The sequence below is a fragment of the Acartia tonsa genome, chromosome 1 (assembly GCF_053477335.1).
Source record: "Acartia tonsa isolate MP-2025a chromosome 1, ASM5347733v1, whole genome shotgun sequence".
NCBI lineage: Eukaryota > Metazoa > Arthropoda > Copepoda > Calanoida > Acartiidae > Acartia > Acartia tonsa.
In genome coordinates, this window is record NC_137260.1 from 5,460,207 (window position 1) to 5,485,312 (window position 25,106).

The 25,106-nt window shown below is 33.1% G+C and overlaps 1 protein-coding gene across 2 annotated transcripts in view; it reads right to left on the reverse strand.

Annotated features, from left to right (window-relative positions):
* Positions 1-2,072: 2,072 nt before the first annotated feature.
* LOC145304308 (uncharacterized) overlaps positions 2,073-25,106 on the reverse strand; it is a 48,969-nt gene continuing 25,935 nt past the window's right edge. For both annotated transcript variants that reach the window (XM_080146276.1, XM_080146207.1), the window contains 17 exons: positions 24,171-24,317; positions 22,077-22,175; positions 21,588-21,671; positions 20,072-20,179; positions 15,289-15,397; positions 14,635-14,798; positions 14,146-14,209; positions 12,986-13,842; positions 12,580-12,661; positions 12,055-12,139; positions 11,676-11,770; positions 11,024-11,103; positions 10,768-10,822; positions 9,138-9,239; positions 8,663-8,743; positions 7,859-8,014; positions 2,073-2,609 (listed from right to left, as the gene is read on the reverse strand). In XM_080146276.1, coding sequence (XP_080002402.1) covers positions 2,497-2,609; positions 7,859-8,014; positions 8,663-8,743; positions 9,138-9,239; positions 10,768-10,822; positions 11,024-11,103; positions 11,676-11,770; positions 12,055-12,139; positions 12,580-12,661; positions 12,986-13,842; positions 14,146-14,209; positions 14,635-14,798; positions 15,289-15,397; positions 20,072-20,179; positions 21,588-21,671; positions 22,077-22,175; positions 24,171-24,317 — 2,481 coding nt within the window. In that variant the 3' untranslated portion in view covers positions 2,073-2,496. The remainder of the gene's footprint in view (positions 2,610-7,858; positions 8,015-8,662; positions 8,744-9,137; positions 9,240-10,767; positions 10,823-11,023; positions 11,104-11,675; positions 11,771-12,054; positions 12,140-12,579; positions 12,662-12,985; positions 13,843-14,145; positions 14,210-14,634; positions 14,799-15,288; positions 15,398-20,071; positions 20,180-21,587; positions 21,672-22,076; positions 22,176-24,170; positions 24,318-25,106) is intronic.

Sequence of the window (25,106 nt, forward strand, 5' to 3'; positions counted from 1 at the left end):
TTTAAACATGTTGATTTTTTTACATTTTTAACAAAAAAATTTGTATGTGACCTAATTATCCGATTGGTCTGATTTTTGGTATACTGATTCCTGGGACAACAAAGTACAATTTCATAAGCGAAGCAACTTTATAATCAAGTCCTAAAAATGTAAGTATGTCCATAAACATTATCCTGTATCATGCAGTTTTTAAACAAATTTACTCACAATTTTGCTTTGACTCTTATACATTCGCATTCTGATTATTCAGTTCTGACATTATGCAAGTGTTAATGTCCGTTTGTCCTACCGTTTCAGAGCTTCGCTTTTATGGATGTTGTCATCCTTGTTTGATGGAAGACTATTAAATAGATCATCAGTTCCAATTAAGGTGTATAAAATAAAATATATGTCTTTGCATTTTAAATCCTTTTAATAGACTAAAAAATAAGAAAGAAGTATGTGTTAAAAATTGTACCCCCTGCAGGGGTTTTACAACTCATATCCTACATGGGCTTGGAGGGGATTAGCAATATCTTGATATGAATAGGGGGGTTGTGTAAAATTTTTAAAGAGAAAAATAAGTCAACTTTTATCATATGCAGTTACAATTTTAATACATATCTTTTAAAAAAATACTGCTTTTGATATGGTTCATGTCATGCACTTTGAAAAAAGGAATTTGTCTCTATGTGGGCACTTGCTGAAGATTTCATTTCTGGTATTTAAAGTTTGCATTTTAGATTTGAAAGCTTTTATAATTTCGAAGCTTTCTGTCACGCAAAGGTTTCTTTTTTTTGGAATTTTGATTTTATGGGTTTGCTAGTTTCTCAATTTACCATTCAATTTTATAGTTGGTGTTTTGATGAAATCAGATAGCTTTGTGCAAGCTGTGTCTGTTGAAAAAAAGGATTTGTGCCTACTAAATCTTTGCTTGAAAGTTGCAGAGGTTGAAGATTGAAGATTCATCATTCCAAAATTTCAAATTAAAAATCATAATTTTGCTAAGCTTGTGTCTTGAATTTACAATTTAAACAAGTGAAAATTATCTCCTGTTCATCTAATTTTGTATTCCTTGATAAAACATTTTTTTATTGTTTGTCTAAAGTATTATCCAATATTGCGCTTAAGGTTTTTGCATAAAACCTTAAAACCTCACTTTGTCTTTCTCAATTCCTTGGCTTTTACACAATTATATTTTTGGACCATCAACTAGACCCCCCCAGTGTTCCTTTAGTTTAGATTTTTGAAGAAACAATTCTACTAGACCCCAATATGTGGCTCTAACCTTGGGACCTAACCTTCTAACCTTACTTTACTTTACCTAACCTAAAATATTCATAACAAATATGTTTTTTCCCTGGATTATAAGATTTTCTAGGGAGGGATGGGACATTGGGCTTTTGTTACACTAGTCCCCAAAGTTTTGCAAAAACGTTTTCATATTCGTAGCTTGGCAATTTTGGGTCCATTAATTTTAGTGTTTAAAAATTTCCACCACTAATTGTAATCTACAGAAGAGGTAAGTTTGTGCTTCGTAATTGTACATCAATTTATCGGCCATTTTCTTATCCCTTTAGATCTCGGATGATTTTAACTCCCTTTTCTAGTATCTTCCTTTTTCCTGTGTAAAGAAATAATATATTTTAAAAGGGATTTTTAGAATATTTTCTAGTCTTAAAATCGAATTTCTCCCACGTTCCCATCCAGTAAATATTTTAAGAATTTTATTTAAGAAATTCTTATCTTATATTGGACATCAAAAACATAATTTTATAATTTCATCTTTTTGTATCTATAAAATTTAAGACAGAAAAAGCATGTGTAAAAAGTATTTATATAGAGTTTTTATTGGTTGGTTCATTTAGTTAAGTGTCCAAACGTTTCAACCATTAATTGTAATCTACAGAAGAGGTATCATCATTGGAGATGTAAATGAATTTACCATGCATTGTCTTATCCCTTAAGATTACTGATAAAAAGCACAGCAATAAAAAATAACTTCATTTTGCTTTATATGGAACAGTAAATTGTTATGAAGTAATATCGTAAGCACAGTGTGGCTTAATATAGCTTATAAAATTAACAAAATATTTATTCAAAATTTTTAAATTTTTATTCTTTTTTTCAATAATATTAGAATAGCATACAATATTTGATATAATAATAAGATACAAGAATACAATAAGGGTTGCAAATCAAAACTATGATCACAATTCTTTATGAGCAATGGAGAAATAAAAATGAAATTGGGATGATGAGTGAATGAGTAAAAAGGCAGTATTTGACTTTAGGGCAGCATTTGATAGTATGGCAGCGAAACTGCTGAGAATTATAGTACAAATTTCTACCGCAAGATAGTAGTTTATAAATTTTCGAAATGCTTGTATTGTTAGACTGCAAAAATTCCAGTAGTAGTATTTCAAAAGTTTAAAGAACTTTTTAGTATAGGGTATCGGGTTTGATTCCCGTATAAAACTGGAATTAATGCAGACATTTTGTAGGGCAGCAGACTGTTTATGGCCCCTTCTTGGTTCCTTGGCTGTTTGCCTGTGCAGCCAGAGCATCACAGAACTGGCAGTAACCTGGAGGACCAACAGGACCGGGACCGCCAGGCATTCCGCGCTTTCCTGAAATAATTGGGAGGTTCAGAGATTGTTAACATTGACAATTATTTTTGGATTATGGGTTATGGATATTCAGGCATAGCTATCAAAAAATCACAAAACCTTTGGAAGTTAGCTGGGTGTATATCTTGTTTTTGCATATAACTGAAGATGGGAGGTTAAGAAAAGGAGGAAAAGGGGAATCAGGGTTGTAGGGAAATTTTTCTTTAGAATTGTTTGTCAGAATATCATTCTCTTTTCCCTGATGAATATTAAAATAAGAAAACAGGTCTTAAAAATAGTATTTAAATTCTTAAAATACCATTCAATACAGAGGTGATCAGTGAAGGAGTCTAATGTTATGTTACAGTAAATTTTAAATTAGTAAGGAATAATATATATTTGGTCATATTTAAAGGTTGGCTTTGACTCTAATGGACATACGAACATACGTTACTTGTTTAGTAGCTGAGAAATTATTTATTTTTATTTAGAATGATAACTAAGAAAAAAACAAACCATGCAAAAACATGCTGATAAAGATTAGGCAGAGTCCAAATAATAATATTTGTCATACAGAATTTAGAATAATCATGCAGAGTTCAGAAAAAATGTCCTTATGTCATGCAGAGTTTAGAATATTATCAATCATGCAGAGTTCAGAAGAAAGGTCTTTATATCATGCAGAGTTCAGAAGTAAGGTCTTTATGCTATCATGCAGAAATCATGCAGAGTTCAGAAGAAAGATCTGAATGTCATGCATAAATCATGCAGAGTTCAGAAGAAAGGCCTGTATGTCATGCAGAAATCATGCAGAGTTCAGAAGAAAGGTTTGTATGTCATGTAGAAATCATGCAGAGTTCAGAAGTTGTTGAATTCTCCTTTGTCGTTCTGCTCTCCTCTACATAGAAATCTTATAATATTTACTTAAAATGTTATTTTCACAATATTTTTATTTTTATAATTAAAAAAGAATTTACTACATTTTTACTTTTTATTTTAATAATTAAAAAAGCTATGCATTAAAAATGTGGTTAGAGTTGTAGTGTAAAATTTTTGTAATACGAAGCTATCTATGATTTTTCAGCATGGATCAGAACTGGTTCTAATCCAGTGGATATCAATCGGTTTCGAAGCCATAATAAAAATAACTTTCTTGATAATCAGAATGTAAAATATATAAATATGTGTGCATTGCACTTGCAATCAGATTCATTAGGTGGTTTCTTCAACCATACTTTCTTTACATAATTACATTAAACTCACAGTCAATCTAATCATTATAATTGTATTGTAACTATACATCAGATACAGTTCTAGGGTACCACTTATTATTGTGGCCCTCCTTTGTCTAATGTGTTGCACAATGAATCGATGAAATTTAATATGTGCAAGAATCTTTTTTTCCAGTAGATTAGAACACGTTCTTAGCTTTCATGAAAAATTAGGTGTTACAGACAATTTTCTATGAATATTGAAATGAAAAATCGAAGTCTGAACCTAAAAGAACTGTTTTAATCTTATAATCTGTAATTTCAGTATTTTCCATTAAGGGTTAATCTACTTTAGTCTCCAATTTAAAAGTAAATAACATAAGTAAATAAGTAAAATATAAAAAAAAACAATGTTTTTTCTTTCAATTATGATCATTTCGCACTGATAGAAATATTGGTGGGCAGATTATTTTTAAAGACCACTGTGAAATGCAGAATGCAATTCTTGATGAATACATTACAATACCGTTGGTGTTCTTAATTTGAAGCAAAAAAAAGCTTAAAATTCCTTCTAAATAAAGAAGTAAGGTTTTCTTTTCTAAAGCTTAAGATTTATATAATTAAAGCCTTGTGATGGTTTTAGGATATCTTTAAACACATTTCTCACCCCTTTGAATAAACAGTTAAAAACAGTTACTCTATCTTCTATTAAAATTGTACCTTCCCTACTAAAATTACTTTTTTTGTTAATATTTTCTTTGCAATATTGGTAGAATGTCTATTAGAGGCAATGATTATCCGGCCCATCTATTTGGCTCTGTCTATTTATATCATTTCCATAGCCAACAAAATCCTCGAAATCACAGAAGCTAAAGAAACTTTACCGCTATATTTTGTTTTGTTAATCTTTTATATAATTAACCTAAGAACAGTCTTATGGCCAGCCTCCAATTGCTAACATATATATTCCTTATTCCAGATTTAGGCAAACTAAAAGATTTTTTAGGGTACAAAAAAATTAGGAATTTATCTAAAGTTATGTGACAACGTTATTTTATTAATTAGCTTAAAACTTGGGGTACTTTAATTTTATTTTGATTCGTTAGTACCGAGATAGTAGCATCAAACGTATCAACCAATAATTTTTTAATTTATAATCATTTTCAGTTCAGTGGTATCAAAGTCTAACTTTTAGACAGACGAACGGACAGACATCGTTCTTCTTTGTACTACAGATGAATTAGAAGTTAAAAAGGTAATGAAGTATATATATGTAATAACCAGACAATTGCCTGCTACATTTGTTGGCGATCTTTTTCGTCTGCTAACAAATAATTTTGTAGGGACTCTGCTGTGTTTATATTTCTGTAGTGAATAGCTTATTTTAAAGACCTAATATAAAATCGCGACAGGGTCCCCGGCCTGTAAGCAGAGTTACATATATTTAGCTCTAACAAATTATTCTTGTCTACAAATTAATTTGATAGATATTTTATTATTGATTTCCCTGATTTTGTTGCAGCCTTCTTTGTGAAATTATTCTGTCCAACGTTGCATCTGAATGTCCTTGGTGTCCTAAAAATAATCTAATCTAGTCAAACACACCATGCAAAAAAGAATAAACCATTAAGACAAAAACTGGGGTTAATCTTAATCTACGTTTAATTCATCCTTAAAAAAAAGAAATCACCAAAATATATTTAGGTTATCTATTCGAAATTGTTTTTCTTATATAAAGTTTCCAATATACACATTAAGAAAATTAAAACCTTTTATCTCTCTAGCAAAAACAATGCATTTGTTTAAGGCTTTTCTTATCCATCTATCTATCTATCTGTCTGTCTATCTGTCTGTTTGTCTCTCTGTATGTCTGAATGTATGTGTGTATGTCTGTCTGTCTATCCGTATGTCTGTCTGTCTGTTTGCAAGTCTGTCTGTTTGTCTGTCTGTCCGTCTGTGTCTGTCTTTATATGTATCTATCTATCTATCTATCTATCTATCTATCTATCTATCTATCTATCTATCTATCTATCTATCTATCTATCTATCTATCTATCTATCTATCTATCTATCTATCTATCTATCTATCTATCTATCTATCTATCTATCTATCTATCTATCTATCTATCTATCTATCTATCTATCTATCTATCTATCTATCTATCTATCTATCTATCTATCTATCTATCTATCTATCTATCTATCTATCTATCTATCTATCTATCTATCTATTTATCTAACTATCTATCTATCTATCTATCTATCTATCTATCTATCTATCTATCTATCTATCTATCTATCTATCTATCTATCTATCTATCTATCTATCTATCTATCTATCTATCTATCTATCTATCTATCTATTTATCTATCTATCTATCTATCTATCTATCTATCTATCTATCTATCTATCTATCTATCTATCTATCTATCTATCTATCTATCTATCTATCTTTCTATCTATCTATCTATCTATCTATCTATCTATCTATCTATCTATCTATCTATCTATCTATCTATCTATCTATCTATCTATCTATCTATCTATCTATCTATCTATCTATCTATCTATCTATCTATCTATCTATCTATCTATCTATCTATCTATCTATCTATCTATCTATCTATGTGAAGATTACTATCAAGACTGAATATTATATGTATGATGGATGGGAAAATGGCTTCTGGAAAAATAGGGTTAAGAAGAAAGTAAAGACCTATTTCCTAATTCTGCATGTCAATCATTAAAATTTACTTAACCTAACCTAACCTAACCGATCAAAAGCTACTGTGAAAATACGACAAAACCCCCCTACTTTGTTTTCTTTCCATGATTCGGCATTTCTAAAGATGTAGAAATACTTTTGAATTGTCAATTTCAATTAAAAACAAAAAAATCAACTTAACATTTACAAAAAAAGTAATTTATAAGAAAATAGAATAGATTTAATATAAAATAAAGGGCAAAGAATTAAAGATGGTATATTTTAGTTATGTAGTATTTTTGTCCTTGTTTTTTTTAGATTGCTTTAATGTTGACAAGCCTACTAATGTTACATATTCCTTATTTTTATTCAGAATATATCCTATACGTTTATTCATTGCTGCTAAAATAATTTTCTTACACTAAAAATTTATTACAACAGATGTGTTATTACTTTCAGCTGCTCTATGAGAAGCAGTGAAAATAAGTCGCAGTTGATAAATTAGGATCTTAAGGTATTTATGAAAAACATTAGCAATTTTTTTTGTGGAAATACTTTTTAGTCTTTGCTAAAATTTTTTGCCGCAAAATTTTTTTTTGATAATATTCTTTTAAGATAAAAAATAAATTTTTTAAAAATCGATTTCATTATAATTTAGATAATATACATGAAAAAGGACAAATTTGTATAAATATTTTTTTATACAATGTAAGCATATACTTTGTCTTTTTCTCTAATATAAATCCTGTATTGAAATTGTAAAAAAAGTTTCGTCTACTCTTCAGACTACTATTCGTATTCTGTTAGCATATAGCCCCGTGGAAATTACATACCAATACTTTTACACTAATATTCTGTAAAACTTGCACATTTTATGTTTAATGTTTTAAACTTTCTAATTTGTATAGATTAGACTTTAGAGGAAGAATACTCAATGTAAAATCTGAGATAAGGCTTAATTAAGTGCCTAATAGAGAGGGGGGGGGGGGGGAGTAGTAGCTTTTATTTTGTGTTTGTTTGTTTATTACTGTAGGTCAGGTTAGTTAATATTGGGTACTGCAAAGCCGCAGATATAGGCCCCAAGCAGTTAAAACTCTTAACAGAGATAAGGCATAGAAGATAAAAAATAACTTCCCTCTCAATTTTAATCTATTAAAAAAAGGATGGGAAGATGTTTCAGTGCTCTATAGGCAAAGCCCAAAATTTTTTTTAATTAAAAACATGATAAGAATACTAAAATGTTGATATTTACAATTAGAAAAATAGCAATTTATCTAACTACATAGATTTAGAAAGAAAAAAGCATGCATAAAAAAATAAATAAAGAAAAAACAAAACAAAACAAAAGTCCTACCTGGTTTTCCTGGCGCGCCTCTGCCTCCCTGGATGCCCTGTTCTCCAATGCCTGGTGGACCTGGAGGTCCTGGCATACCTGTGGGACCAACAGGACCCTCCATGCCCATTCCTGGAGGTCCAGGGTCACCTGGATAACCGCGGTCACCCTTGATACCTGGTCAACAAATAAATTGTTTTCAGATAATTATTCAGACAGGCAATTATGTCATAGTTCTAAAGGTTTAAGGCGAATGAATAGTTAGATATTTATAGAAGATAAAATGAAATATACAAAAACTGAGAGAAATATAAATAGATATATGATTTTGTAGATACAAAAAAATAGATAAACATATTTTTGGATAGATAGAAATTAAAAGACAGATAGATGGAGATATATATATGTATACATATATGGATAGATAGATCGATGGATAGATAGTTGTAAATATGGATAGATAAATAGATATATATATAATGCTGGATAAAGAGAAAGCTGAGTAGCTAAACACATAGATAAGAGATAACTCATAGACTTATTATATAATTATCAGAGAGAGGGGGGACAATGGGCTGTTTATTACGCTAGTTCCCAAAGTTTTATAACAACGTTTTATTATTCGTGAGGTTAACAACTTTTGGGAATTTTACTTAATTTTGATTAGTTGGTTTATTAGGTTGAGTGTTCAAACGATTCATTAATTAAATTCATAATTTAATTCTACAGAAGGGGTAATTTTGTTCATAATCAATGGGGATGTACATTAAATTATCGGCCATTGTCTCATACCTTTATATCCCTGTATATAATTATATTGTTTACCTGAGGGGCCATTAGGTCCAGGTAGACCTGGCAGACCAGGAAATCCTCTAGGTCCAGTCTCTCCTTGGACACCTGGATCTCCTATAATATAAATATATAGTTAGGTCCAGGTAGACCTAGCAGACCAAGAAATCCTCAAGGTCCAGTTTCTCCTTGTACACCTGGATATCCTATAATATAAATATATAGTTAGGTCCAGGTAGACCTGGCAGACCAGGAAATCCTCTAGGTCCTGTTTCTCCCTGGACACCTTGATCTCCTAAAATAAAAACAGTCATATATTAGTTTTATATAAATGGGACTATCCCATAACTTATGAACTAAATAATTTGTCAGTAATGACAACTTTAATTCAAACCAAATGACAATTTAAAAGGTAAATGATCATTTTATGTCATATGGTGTCTTTTACACCCATACAAAGCCGACAACGAACGCACCCAAGCAAGTCGATACAATTGACAAAAAAACCTACCTACAGGTCCTCTAGGTCCTGACGGTCCTTTTTTTCCTCTGACACCCATACCACGTGGTCCAGGGGGTCCCTGCAGGCCAGCGGTCAATTCAGCGAGGCGATCTAGAAACATTGACTTTTAAGTCGTTGTGTAATTAAAAAAAACTAAAACGACATTAAAAAATTTAATAGTTATTTCTCGCATCGTATTATAAACAGCTTTCTTCGGATATAGAATGTACAATTATAAATAAAAACCAGTTTTTTAGCCCCGAGGAGCCGAAGGCACGAGCTAAAAAACTGGTTTTAATCTTAGGATTGTACATTTTTAATAATTTTTTTTTATATTCGTAGAAAGCTGGATATAATACGATACTAGACATAGTTTTTTCGTATGTATGAGAAACGGTTCTTATCCACTGGATTCGAATGAATACGAGAAAAAATTTTACCATTTCATCCTAAACAAACGATAAAGATCTCTAAAATTACTGGTCAGAATGAATTGTATTTATCAGGGAAGCTTCATAATTGTCTTGGAGTGAGAGGATATTTTCTTACCGAGAGACTAGAGGCGAAGCAACTAGTAAACTGTATAAAGTAAACAAAATTGAAATAAATTTTAAATAAGAATGTTTTTCTTTAGAAAGTAAATTGAATAAATTGAATTGAAATATATTTCTAGTTTAGGATCTACTGCAGTTCACGGTATAATATTGCTGGTAAAAAATATTTCCAAAAATCTATGAATTTTAAAGGCTGCTAGCTGCCAAACGGCTGAACGTACAGATTATACCCGCACACCATTTTAAGCAGCATAAGAAGGCCTACAAATATTCTGGAATAGCCAAGTTCCAATGATGCACGAGGAAAGCTTCACTGAAGAAAAAACGCGTAAAACAGGTCTTTTTCACGCATTTCTCTGCACTGCGAGATAATTATGCATTATTGATTTATGGCCTTCCAGATTATTTGTAGGCCTTCTAATGCCGCTTAAAACAGTGTGCGGGCATGATCTGTACATTCAGCTGTTTGGCAGCTAGCAGCCTTTAAAATATATAGATTTTTGGAAATATTCGTTACCAGCAATATTTTACCGTGAACTGCAGTAGATCCCTAGTTTATATCCCAGGGGTTAAGATTTATATTTACTGAAGGAATACGAACAAAATATAGGAAAAAAGCTCGACAATGTCAAAAGTATCAAAAATGTTTTGAAAATATTTTCAAATTAGACATTCATGGATTATAGTATGTTCCCTTAAAGTAACAAATTAAGTTTTGTGTAACAAAAAAAAATAGTTTTCTATTTCGTTATATAATTTAAATTTTATAATTGATGTCTCCTTTTTTATTCTTGGTTTACATTTATTAGATTTTAGAAAGTATATTGAAATAAATATGTTTATTGAACTATACGAAAATTAAGTCATTTAAAGTAAAGATTTAATAGTTATTTATCGCACCGTAATATAGACTGCTTTCCGCGGATATTAAAAACTATAAGATTAAAATATTTTATTTTTATTTTAATATTCATAGAAAAATGTCTGTAATACGATGCTATACATGACTTTTTAGTATTGCGGACAAACTGTTTTAATCCAGCGAATTTTAATCGGTTTCGAAGCCATACAGTAAATAAATTTACCTCTTAGAACAGAAGCACAGATTTCTCTTAAGTCATCTTCAGTAAACTCTTTTCCCTAAATAAAATTTGTTTTTACCACATAAATCCTTTAATATACGTTTTTAAAAGCGAAGCTTTTCTATAATTAGGGTCCGCACGCCCGTCCGATTAGGCCTTATAAGAAAAAGTTTAGTCTATAAAGTTTTTTTAAATAGATAAAATTGTATGTAAAAAAAAAGAAATACATCCTATCAATTTAGGTTATGATTGAATTTACCGGGCGTCCGGCTTTTCCTGGTTCTCCTTGCCTTCCAGGTCTTCCAGGCATGCCCATACGTCCTGGCGATCCAGCTTGACCTGAAACACATTTGTTGGTAATCATCTTATCTTGTCTAAATGACTCAAAAGAACCAAACGAGTATCTAAGATAAAAATTGAAGAAAGTTCTAGATTTAAACATATCCCTATTAAACTCAAACTATCAAAATGATATATTTATTCCAAGAATATTTGAATTCCTAATAAATTTAATATTATATGTGTTTTTTTAAAGCTTTAACCTAGCTTCATTACATGCATCCTTAAGAAAGCTTGTAAGAAAATGGTCTGAAAACATCAAAATATATTTGAGCAACCACAAAAAGCTGGTCCAACCCGTTCATTTACGGAATTTTTGTCAAAAAAAATACATCTATACTACTTTGAATTTGTCTTTAGATTTTATACATTTATCTATCTACCTATTACCTAGAGCTCCTGACATGCCATTGCCGCCAGCAGGACCACGTTGACCTGCAGCTCCACGTTCTCCTAGCATACTATATACTTATCTATATACCTGGAGCTCCTGGTATTCCATTGCCGCCAGCAGTACCACGTTGACCCGCAGCTCCAGACTCTCCCGGCATACTATCTATCTATCTATATACCTGGAGCTCCTGGCATTCCATTGCCGCCAGCAGGACCACGTTGACCCGCAGCTCCACGTTCTCCTGGCATTCCTGGAGGCCCTGACGGTCCCATCATTCCTGCACCCATGTTTTATTTTCATACATTCAGAAGAAATAAAAAAATTAGGTTTTTACAATGTTTCAAAGTTTTCTTAAAAATGTTTTAAGTCAACAATGCAAATAAATAGGGACATAGTTTAAGCTATCTAAATATGTTTGCAAATCCTTATTTACAACCCAAGCTCTCAAATCACTCCCATTAATTCCCAAGTCCTTGTATTTGGAAATATGTTGTAAATCATATCAAAGGCCTTGTTAAGGTCAAATTGCTACAAATAAATGTATGTACAAATAAAAAATTCCTGGCATTGACATCATCTGCATTTCTCCGCCACCTCCTCTAGATGGAACCTGGATAGCCTCTCCTGGAGGACCAGGTGGACCTAAACAAACATAGGTGTATGATTATTCCTTCCCCCACCTCCTATGGATGGGACCTGGATAGCCTCTCCTGGAGGACCAGGTGGACCTTCAAGAACACGACAAGAATTTATTTTTTTATTTTTAAGGTTTTAAATAAAAAATTAAGAGACTAAGACTTGAAAAATTTACCCAGACAAAATTCTCAAACAGCCTTTACATCACTTATAAGTAACCGGAAATTATTTCTGATACTTTAATTTAAAAAGTTTTAATTGATAAAACATTAGGTAAGAAAGTCAAAATTTCATAATATGTAACGGACAGACAAACATATTGAAGACATTGTTTTAAAAGTTTCTGTTACCACATTACAAATACAAAGAACCATCGCTAAAATTGATGGAAAAGGCAATAACTATATGCCTTTAAAAACACACTGAAAGAATAAAAAAATGATTACCTGGTGGACCAGGTTTGCCAGGTTTACCCTCGAGACCAGGCAGACCCTGTGGACCCATACCTCCAGGTCTGCCTTCAGGGCCCTGAAAAGCACAACAAGGTAATAAATCTTCCTCCAATCAATGTAAATAATCTTTCCGAAAGGTAACAAACATCTATAATTTTTACCAGGGATCTAAAGGGATATGATACACAAAATTACCCCTTCTGTAGATTACAATTATTGGTTGAAACCCAACTTAATGAACTAACCAATCAAAATTTAAAGAATAAGAAAACGTCATAACACTTTGGGGACAAGTGCTATAAACAACCCAATATCCACTGAATTTTCCTGAATTTTTACACTTTGTAAAATCAAAATACAGGTTGTCAAAATCATTAAAATCTGTAATTTTTTATGCTACCTTTGTTCCTCTAGGTCCTCTTGCACCAGATTCTCCAGGAGGTCCCGGCTTACCCGCATCTCCGGGCAAACCTTGGGGTCCCTTCGGGCCAACAGGTCCGGGTAATCCAGTCTTTCCAAGCGGTCCTGACGGTCCCCGATGACCTCTAGGTCCTTCAGGGCCGGGCAGTCCAGTGTCTCCTTGTTTGCCGGGAGGTCCTTTGTGTCCGGGCAATCCAGGTGGGCCAGGGTTGCCCTTAGGCCCTTGTGTTCCCGGTAGACCTTGGATACCAGGAGTTCCATCTTCTCCAGCCTTGCCTCTGTCTCCCGTAGCTCCAGGCAGACCTGGCTTGCCATCCACACCGTCCTTACCGTCACGTCCAGGCGGTCCTGAGTCTCCCTGTCGTCCTGGAGGTCCTGGGTCTCCAGGTAATCCAGGTATACCTTGCTGGCCGGGTTGACCGACAAGTCCAGGAGGTCCCTGCATACCAGGCGCGCCATTCTTACCAATTGGTCCTGGGTCTCCCTTTTCTCCCTGGGCTCCGGGCAGACCAGTGTCTCCCTGACGACCCTCTTTACCCTGAAGACCTTGAGAGCCACGATCACCGGGCATACCGTTTTCTCCACGCTGTCCACGTTCGCCGGTCGCACCACGTTCTCCCTTGGGTCCTGGCAGGCCGGGAATACCTGGGGCACCATCCATACCCGGAGGTCCAGTTGGACCCGGCACCTTCTCACCCTCAACCATTGCACCTGGGGGGCCAGGTGGTCCACCGGGACCTGTGCGACCAGCAATACCGTCTCTACCGGGGGGACCTGGTTGACCCGCGTCTCCTTTGGGGCCTCTGGCACCATCCAGACCAAATTTACCAGGCATTCCTGAGAATAGTAAACAACAGTAACAAAATTGAGGAATTTTTGTTTAATTTGATCCTTGAAGCCGTTTATAGTACCCATAATAAATTACGTCATGATGCCCTACCATTGGTCAATTAAAATGAGTATTGGCCTCCTATTGATGATTTAATCTTTTTATTGGCATATCATTAGTCATTTGCTAGGTCTTTTTTTATCAGCACTATAAACAGTTTTTTGATAGTTTTAACAATTTAAAAATATTCTTAAAAATTTTAGGAAAAGCACAAACAATTGGAATAAAAATTTATTCAAATAAAATGAAACCTGGAGGTCCTTGTTCTCCAGAAGTTCCCTGTTCTCCTTTCTTTCCATCAAGTCCTGGCATTCCCTAAATATGAAGTAAGTTGATACTAAGATTGAAGTAGCTTTTAGTGCCTTTAAACAATGATGTCATACAATACAAATGATTAATGTAAATATTTATATTCACCAAAGGTAAAACATATACTGGCTAATCATTGGCTATTTGTATTGTATGACGTCATAATTTTATAGGCATTATAATCTGATTCCCAAAATTAAAATCAATATCAGTTATGTAAGATTGTGATTTTTTAGTGAAAGACCGTCAGTTGGACTTCACGGACGTTTAAGAGTAGTAACGTCTTTAAAACATTTTTAGAATAATACCTAAATTACATACCTTGTATTTGTCAATGCGAAATCTAATACAAACAGATTATATTTGAATATTCAGTCATTGCTTGACATTTTTTATCTTTATTACAATTGAATTAAAAAAAAAACTCCTACCGGAATACCACTAGGTCCAGGGGGGCCTTTAGGTCCTACAGGTCCAATGACCTGCGACACGTCTCCAGGTGGTCCTCGGTCTCCAGGTGCTCCAGGAGGACCGGGAAGTCCAGGACCACCGTTCTCACCCTTGCTGCCCTTGCCGCCCTCCAGGCCAGGTAAACCTGGAATAAAAATTAGATAGTTATCGCATTGTATTATAAACAACTTTCCGCGGATATTAAAATAAAAAAGTATAAGATTTAAACCAGTTTTGTTAGACTCAAAGGACCGATTTTTATATGATTTTAATTTTAATATTCGTGGAAATTTGTAAGTTTTTCAGTATGACTGAGAACCGTTTATAATCCAGCGAACATTATTCAGTTTCAAAACCATGCTGAAAAATTTGTTTTCTCTCCCTATTTTAAAATCATTTTCTGTATGAAGATTTTGTTAAAAAAACTTAATTAATTCATATTTAAGAAAATGAGGTTCTTCATATTCATTTCTCTTATTTGTTTATATTCATTTTAGATGGCAGATAATCTATTCAAAATTTGAATGTCGATATTAAAACACCTTCTTACTATAGTCGACAAATCCCATGAAATTACCTACATATTAATAAATGTCAACAATTTTTGAAAGGGTCTGTTTATCTATCTATCATACCTGGTTTTCCCAGAGGTCCTTCCGATCCAGGAGGTCCTCGTTCACCCTTGAGACCTTCAGGTCCCGCAGGACCACGCAGACCTGGAGCTCCTTGCGGTCCGGATCTTCCCTAAAAAGTTTTTTCAATATTTAAATAAAATTCGTTGATTTTCTAATTTCTTAATTTTCAGTAGCGAAACCACTTTACATATATGTAAGTGATCGTCCGTCTGATCTATCCGTCCTATTGTTTGTCCTAATGATTACCCGATTCCCTTTTTTTCCTACATCTCTCCCCCTCTCTAACTTTCGTTATTGTTCTTTTTTATTTAAAATTTACCGCATTTCTTTTATTGTGAATCTTATTATTATCCTGTAAAAAGGCTTGATACTACTAATTGGGGGTAAGGGGGTATTTACCCCCCTCAAACATTGAAACACCTTTTTTACCCCCCTCAAAATAAAAAGCTTCTGTTCATTATATCATTAACCATATGAATTTAACCTTTAATATTAAAATATAAAAACTATTGTAAAAGAAAGTAATGTGTCATAAATATTAAGATAAAGCAAATTTTTTTTGCAGGAATCTCTAATATAATCATGCAATATGATATATCATTTAGAGTTAGAATAATTATTGATCGCGTCGTATTATAGACAGCTTTCCGGTTTTTCCAGGTTTTAAATTTAAAAATTTTAGGATTAAAACCAGCTTTGTTAGCCCTGCGATGCCGATGGCTTAAAAAACTGGTATCAATTTTATGATTTTTGTTTAAATATTCGGGAAAATTATCTGCAATACGATGCTATTAATGATTTTTTTTTGTATGACTGAGAACCTATTCTAATTCAACGGATATTAATAGGTTTCGAATCCATATACTGGAAATTTGTCAATGATAAATTAAAAAGTGAATGCATCTAATTTTATTTTTATAATAAATGTTTGTCTTCGCCACATTTTCTAAAAAAATATAACTCTAAAAATCTCTATAATTATGCAATAAAATGACAATTAATAATACATATATTGGTGGTTTCCCTCAAAGTGCATAGTCGAGCACAGTAACCCCCTCACACTGTTCTTGAAATAGAATAATTTTACATTCGGTTAGGTTATATTAGGTAGCCATTATGGTTTAGGGCCCCCCGTAGGGGTAAGGCATAAAAACACTCCCCTCCCAATATTTTCAATTTTATCTATATTAAAACTAGGAATGTGGGTGTTTCTGTGCTCGCTAGACATTTAAAGGAAAGCAAATATACCGTAAGAATATATATCTATCATGCAATTTGGTAGGGAAAAAAAACATATTTTTTCATCTGATCATATTACTTTTAAGTAAAAAAAATATATTTTTTCTTTGTTTTTTTGTACATATTTAATAAAAATATGCGTTATCCGGAATAAAACTAAATATTTCATAAAAAAAGGAAAGCGAAAAACCACACAAAAAGCAGGCAAAATTTTCAAAATCCATGCAAAAATATTTTTACCTCAAAATTTCTCTCCCTGCAATATGAAACAACTATTATAAAATTTCAAATATCTTAAACATAAAAAAATTAATGGATGATGGCCTTTTTTACAATTTAAGATTAATTTTCATGGCTGCACATAAATTCAAAATTAGGCATAGGCAATTATAATGTGAAGAATTGACCCTTAACCCTTACAGCTCGGGCCCCAATTCCCACCTTAACCCTTAACGGTCGGGGGGGGGGGCGTTGAACGCCCCCCCCTCCGGTTTTTTCTATCTCATTTTCTGTGTGTGAAAGATAAAGAGCCCAAACTGCTTGACTTTTTAAGTTTGGGTATGACACATAACTGAGAGTTGGAATTTTTTGAATATCTCCATCCTGGCGGGCACAGGATGCCAGCAAACCTGGCAGGGTCATCCAGGTAAAGATCAAAACTTAAACTTGACTTAAACAAAGCATTTTATCTTACCAAAATACTAAAATATCCTCTAACTGTACATCCTCATATTAAATACAGGTGTTCAAGTCAATTTTAGGTTCCAGGTATGATCCTGCAGGTCCTGATCCTCCAGGTCTCCAGAAATCTTTAAAAGGCTCCTGTGGCCGCAATTTTTGACTTAGAGACTTCTAATTTTAAACTTAAGCTTTTCTTACATGTCTACATGATGTATTAAAATTTCATAAAGATCCGCCGCCGTTTTCCCGCCGACCGCCGACTGCGGCGGCTGGCAGCTGCCAAGTACAGCTGCGGCCGCTGAAATTTATGTTTTGATATTTCAAACATAAAATTTACATAAAAATAAACATTTTCTGCAAAAAAAATTTTCTTCTAGCTTCAAAAATAAAAAAATTACAGCCGTTTGAAATTTTTAAGTAAAAAAGGACCTAAAAACAAAGGTTGTTAAATAAAAGGGTGAAGGAAGCAAAAATTGACCTTGACTTACTTAAGGTCGAAAATTCATCATAACACAGGGGACTTGCACAAAAAATTTTAGCCCTCTAGCTCTAATAGGAACTGAGATAATAGGGGGGGGCGTTGAACGCCCCCCCCCCGACTGATTAAGGTGCGGCAAGGGGCCCGACTGTAAAGGGTTAATAGATCGGGGGGGGGGGGCTCCAAGAGCCCCCCCCCCTCTATCTCGGCTCCTGTTACAGATAAAGACGTAAATTTTTTTTCTGGTGGTTCATGTGTATTTTTAGAGAAAATTACTTTTTCTAGTCATAGCAGCCAGGCCGCTCCTTAGCCGCTTTTTAGCGGCCAGCCGCTAAATTTTAAAACAGCTCTAGAGCGGCCAATTTTGCAGCTAGGATGACCAAATTTTAGGACGAACTTTTATTTTTCATAACAAAAAAATTACTTTTTCTGATCATCGCCAAAAAACGGCAAATAACGGAAACCGCCATTTTCGGCGGTTACGGCAGTAAAACGGCGGTTGGCGGCGCCGATTAATATTTTTTCTGTTTGATGTTGCTCAAGGATTAACCAAAAAAATTTATAGGCCTCTAGCTGTAATAGAAGCCACGATATTCATGATATATGTCTGTAGTAAAAGCTGGACAAAAATCGGTCATAAAGTCGGTCAGGGAGCGGTCAAACGGTCATAACACATTTTTTCTCAGAAGGTCATTGAAATCTAAGTATTCATCAAAAAAAATTTAGATTTCTCCTTTTACACAAAAGTCATAATGTAGAAATTAAGATTTTTTTAGAATTTTTTTCTAATTTTGGTGCTACCCAACCGACTTTGACCGGACACCACAACCGACACAGACCAGATATCCTAATAAAATCAACTCTTGCCGACGTATAATTACTAAACTTAAAAAGTCATGAAGTCACAGCACTCCATCTTTCCTACAAAAAAAATGAGATTGAAAAAACTAGAGGGGGGGGCTCTTGGAGCCCCCCCCCCCCGATCTGTAAGGGTTAAATAAGTTACACTATTCTTCAAAAAGAATGATAAACAGATGATAATGATTATCTTATAGTGGGTCCTAGGACAAACTTAGGAGTGAACAAACACAGAAGTGGACACTTAAACTAACCTTTTTAGGTCCATTCTTTAGGTTTTTTAATGCCTTACCCCTGTGGGGGGCTTATTTGCACATTCATATCTTAACCTAACATAATCTGAATAGAAATACTTATTTAAATTAATATTTCAACACTCCTACGTTTGGAACTTTTGCGTTTGTCCTGGAACCTTATAGAGTAGCTTCGCTAGTATATAATATAAAGTCACTTGTTTACAAGGCTAACCCTTCCTACCTGGCCATTTAGGTACAAAAATATAAAGAAGGAGAAACCGACGACATTTATACTATGATTTAGTAGCTGCGCTACTATAGAATATAAAGTTACTTGTTCGCCAGGCTGACCCTTCCTGCCTGGCCATCCAGGTACACCAATCTCTCCCTCAGATCCCTGGGCAGGTGGCCATATTTTGTTAATTTTCATTTATACAAAGTGTATTTGTTTTCCTTCTGGCATCGGAACCAATTAATATCCGCTGGATTAGTACCGGTTCTCAGCCATACTGAAAAATCATGTTTTATATTATATTATAGACATTTTCTACGATAAAAAAAAATAAAAAATCATAATATTAATAACAGTTTTGTTAGCCCGGGCCTTTAGAACTAATATCTATATATAATAAATGATATAAGAAAAACTCCCCAGGACCTTTAAAAAGCTACTCTGTAAAGAAAAAACTATATTGGTTTAGCGGTTAGCGAGATCCTTCAGTACAAACAAACAAACAGACAGACAAACCGGCATCCTTTTTAATTTATCATAGTGATTGTATGTTAAATTAGTATGAGCCACCTTCCTTTGGTCCTTTAACAAGGACAACCTTTCCGCCAAGGAGCTTACCCAACTTTCTATCTGTTCTAGAGGATGTCAGCTGATGTATTTGTATGCTGGAGGAATTTAATATTGTTTCCATATCTACCTAAACACTCAGTAACACACATGCATATAAATCTATTAAGAGAAAAATATTTTCAATTTTAATAATGTTATATTTGCATTTAGTATTTCATTTTATTTAAATTACAAAAAAATAGCATAAGCAATGTATGATTAAATTATCTTTCTCTTTTTATGAAATTAAAAAGTTTAAAAATGTGAGAAAAGGCTGCTAACCCTCTTTAAAAAAAAAACAAGGTATTTTTGTACCATTATCATTTTATATTACACAAATACTTATAAAGAAAATCATGCATAATCAAATATATTTTTTTGCAAGCAAGACATGCAATTCAAGAGCAACTCATTAATTTAGATGCAGTTTAAGTCAAACAATTGACTTACCATTTCTCCGGGTGCTCCAGGGAAGCCTTGCTTTCCGGGTTCTCCTGGAGGACCAATTCTACCTGGAGGTCCTCTCTCTCCCTGGGTTCCAGGTCTGCCTTGTGGCCCCTAGAGCATAGATAGATAGATAGACAGATGTATCTATAAGGTTTAATAGATTAATAAACTGTTACGATAGATTGATAGATAAATACTTGTATAGATGTTTAGACAGATTGTTTTAAAAATAGATAGATATATTAATAGTTGTAGAATATATCCTGTAATATAAAGTTTAGAGATTTTTTTCATGACCTCCCCCACCCTCTTCTAGAGGCTAGGGGTGAAGTTACTAGTAATTTCATAAATAAAAAAATAAAAATTGATAGTGTATCAGTTAGATATTTCAATGCAGAAAAACAGGCATATATGCATTTCAAAGTCATACTTTTATAAAAGATTAATTCCTACAAAATAATTTTACTGTTCATATTTTAATATAAATTTCTAAAATCTTTGAAAAAGAAATCTTGGAACATAGGAATGTCTAACTATATGTTCAAGATTTGGAATATTATATGAAATATGGTATTATTACATTGTAGCCAAACTTTATGCCTATTTATATATGAAATAAGAAGGAATAAATTATTGAAAATTATTATTTTCATATGATTTTATTTGTCGATAGGTGGTAGTATATTAAAATCCAATAAAAATTATAATAATTATTTAACGCATCTTATTAGAGATAGCTTTCCGCGGATATGTAAATGAAAAATTTTACTTAAAATCAGTTTTGTTAACCCAGAAATGCTAAAGGCAAAACTGGTATTAGTTTTAGGATATATATTTTAATATTCGTGGATAATTGTCTGTAGTACTATGCTATCCATGGCTTTCCAGTATGGCTGAAAACCAGTTCTTATCCAACGAATATTAATCGGTTTCAAAGCCATACGGGAAAAAATCTAATTGGGTATATTTTTGTAATTTTGTATAAATACCCTGAAACGTGTGAATTATTAATACTTAGGCCGACTTTCATCTTACAAACTTTTTTGCTCATGACAAAAAAATCTACCAATCCCATATTTTGCTAGTGGCCCTTCTGTGGATTTACTATTAATGGAAACGTTTCTACACTGCTAGTTTGAACATACCAATCAAGATTTCATAATATTGCCCAAAGTTTTGAGCCAACTAGAAAACTTTGGGTACCATTAAATGTAATTTATTGTCCATCCCTGGAGCATCCTTATAACCAGAACGGAGATAATTTAATAAATTGTTACACTGTTAAATAAAGGATTTTACTATAAAACAAACTTGAATTTGAAATGTTTAAGATTTGTAAAATATTTCGAAATCGAGATGATTATTAAAGTAACCCTGCAACAAATACCCCGCTTTAATTGCTGAAAGCCTGCCACGAGTAGACCCAATACCCAAAATTTGAAGCCTCCAGCTTCAATAACAAAAAAGTTACAGACATTTAAAAATGATTATTTTAATACAATGAAAATTTGAAACTTACCTCTGGACCATTCTTGCCAGGAGGTCCCGCTGGGCAAGCTACGTCGCAGTTCTCTTGGGGTCTAATTTGAGGTTCCTCTCTCAACTACAATGTATTATAAAATTAAAGACGTTAAAAAATAGCGATGCTACTTGGCATTACTAGTAGAAGTAGGGGTAAATGTATTGACCTATAAGCAACTTAACTTGTATAAAGCACATTTTAGACCAGTTGCGTGAACAGCGATTCACAAGAGGGCTGTATATACATTAGTGGTTGGAAAGGGTAGGGCAGGAGTATTCAATATTAAGGGGAGTGGTATTCTTAAATATACATATCACGAAAAGCTAAGCATTTTTTTAAAAATCAATCTACAACAATTTCTACTCCCTAAATTTTAGATAAAATCATTACAATTTTGTTCAAGAAACGTAAGGGCAAGGAGTAATTTATTAATCATGGTATTTTAGATATTAGACTAAAAATAAAAAAGCTAGAAGTGAAACTTACTGGTAGCTCATCACAAGTCTCTCTGGTAACACTGTCAGGGTCACAAGCCATGACCATCCACTGGAGGTCAATACCATGGGTTTGTAGTGTATCAGCCTCCTACAATTTATAGATTAAAATTAATATCTTATTAATAAATATGTAGATTTACTAAAAGCCATCACCATGGGATTGCAGTGAGTCAGCTAACTAGAATCAATATGTAAAATTTGTATTTTAATTTTAATAAGTACATAAAACGAAGATTTACTAAAAGCCGTTAGCATCTATAGGTTACATAATATATGGCTAGAAATTTTGATGGAAATGAAAAAAAAACTGAGGTGAATTATTAAAAAAAAATTGCCTCACTTAAATCAGTTTGCCTCACTAAAATTAGTGCGGCTCGCTAAAAATTTAGAGGGGATAATTTTGCCTCACTTAAATTTTAGTGGGGAAAAGTTTTTTAAGAATTCACCTCCGTTTAGATACAGAAATATTGACAGATTAAAGTAAAAGAATAGAGGGGGCACAAGCTACTTATGGGGTGGGTACACGGTCCAACTTACAATTGGGTCATTGAATATCAGCCAATAGCATCGGAAATTTAAATACATCCAAGCCACTAAAACGAACAAAAAGCAGTTTGCTAGCTGACGAAAAAGGGCCCTTCTAATTACGACATTTATTAATGAGCAGCTTTGCTAGTAAAAATACTAGTTATAATTATAATAACAAAAATAAAATACTTTTTTCTTCTCAAATTTAAATATTACATACAGATGTTGTACATTGAGAAAAAAATTCAAATTACATGTAAATCCTTTGAAAATATCCAGATTTAAGATTTGACATGAAGAAAAGAAAATTTCTCAAATAGATTGAATATTTCTGTGTGAACTTTAAAGATTTCATTTCAGATTTGAAAAGTAAATATTTGAATAAAATGGGTGGGGGAGTACTTGGGCGGCAGAAAAACCTCAAAATAGTACAAGAAATTACAAAAATTAATGATAAATATATTTGTATTTATAGAATTAAATGGATAGAAAAGATTCATGGAAAGGTTGAAGCAGGGGCGTCCAAGCTTTTTTACTTGGGAAGAGGGAAGGGAAAAAAATTTTTAAGGGGAGGAATAATCACCCCTTTAACCCCCCCCCCCCCCTTGGACGTTCTTGAGTTGAAGCCTATATAGTTTGATTAATTAATAAATAAAAATATGATACAAGATATATTGTTAGACAGGTAAATATGTAGATGAAAATATGTATAAATTATACATGTAATAACTACCTTTGAAATTAGAATTAATGTATAATATAAATTCTTTATTGTGCTGGTTATACAGACCATTTAGATAGGATATTTATAAAAGAAAAATACAAACTCTTTCCAATTAGATCTAAACTTGAAAGTATTAGTTGTAGAGGTTTTTCACCATTAGACTTAAAATCTAATAGCTAGATAGATAAACAGAGATACAGATAGAACTTTAGATTGGTTGATGAGAATAATACCACTGAGATCAATTCTAGACTGAACTGGTTGTAGGGGCTGTTCACATATGGACTGACAAATTGATAGATAGATAGATAGTGAAACAGAGATACAGATGAAAATATAGATAGATAGCATACCTTTGAGAGAAGAATATTGCCCAATAGGCTGACAATTTTATAGATAGATGGACATAAAGTTATGCAGTTTATCTTTGAGATAGGAATATTACCACTGAGATCAATTTTAGACTGAACTGGTTGCAGGGGCTGTTCACAAATGGACTGACAATTTGATAGATAGATAGATAGTGAGGTATAGATAGATAGATTAAATATAGATAGATAGCATACCTTTGAGATGAGAATATTGCCACTAAGATCTATTCTAGACTAAACTGGTTGTAGGGGCTGTTCACAAATGGACTGACAATTTGATAGATAGATAGAAAGTGAGGTATAGATAGATAGATTAAATATATATAGATAGCATACCTTTGAGTTGAGAATATTGCCACTAAGATCTATTCTAGACTGAACAGGTTGTAGGGGCTGTTCCCCAATGGGCTGACAATTTTAGAGATATAGAGACAGATAAACATATAGATAGATAGCATACCTTTGAGATGAGAATATTACCACTGAGATCAATTCTAGACTGAACTGGTTGCAGGGGCTGTTCCCCAATGGGCTGACAGTTCACATAGAGAACCACACGGTCGCGGTACACTCCAAAGTGAAGTTTCTGCCAGTTGCTGTCGAAAACCTGAAAAAATTGCACTATGACTGAACAAAATGATTATAATTAAATGAAAACATTTTCACTCACTAGCGGCTGCGTTCCTAGAATATAAGTTATACGTATTCCAGGAGAAAGAATAACCTAAAATTATTTGAATATTTTAAGTTCTTTATATAACAAACCATACTGGTCCAGCGGTTAGCAAGATCTTAATGGACAAGCAAAAACTGATTTATTTGTATAAGGAGTTTATAGTTCATTTACCTTCAGTCCTATACACAATTGTCTGATATCAATGTACATTTGCATAAATTGAACATTTACTTTATAACAGTTTGACTAAAGTATAACATTTGTCTATATACATAAAACAAAGGTTATTACAATTTCATTCATCATATCCTCAGTTAAAAGTAACATAATGTCTATTTGTCTGTCTAAACCATTATGATTTTCTTTACTATGTAGCTTCTCTTCGGTCCAGTTAAGGTTAATGGCGTTGCTACAAAAGACCAACTCTACAAAAGACCAACGCCTACAAAAGACCAACTCTACAAAAGACCAACGCCTACAAAAGACAAACGCCTACAAAAGACCAACGCCTACAAAAGACCAACACCTACATAAGACCAACAACTACAAAAGGGTCAATTTTTTAAAAGCAAGGTTGTATCGGGTTCGAAACTATTCCGTTACGTAGCAAACACAGACTTTGGACAAACTGTCGGACGGAATTTTAAAATTCAGCCTGTGGACAAAGTAATTCAAGAAAGAAATTTCGGTTTTGAATTTTGTCCTTGTGTTTTAATCGCC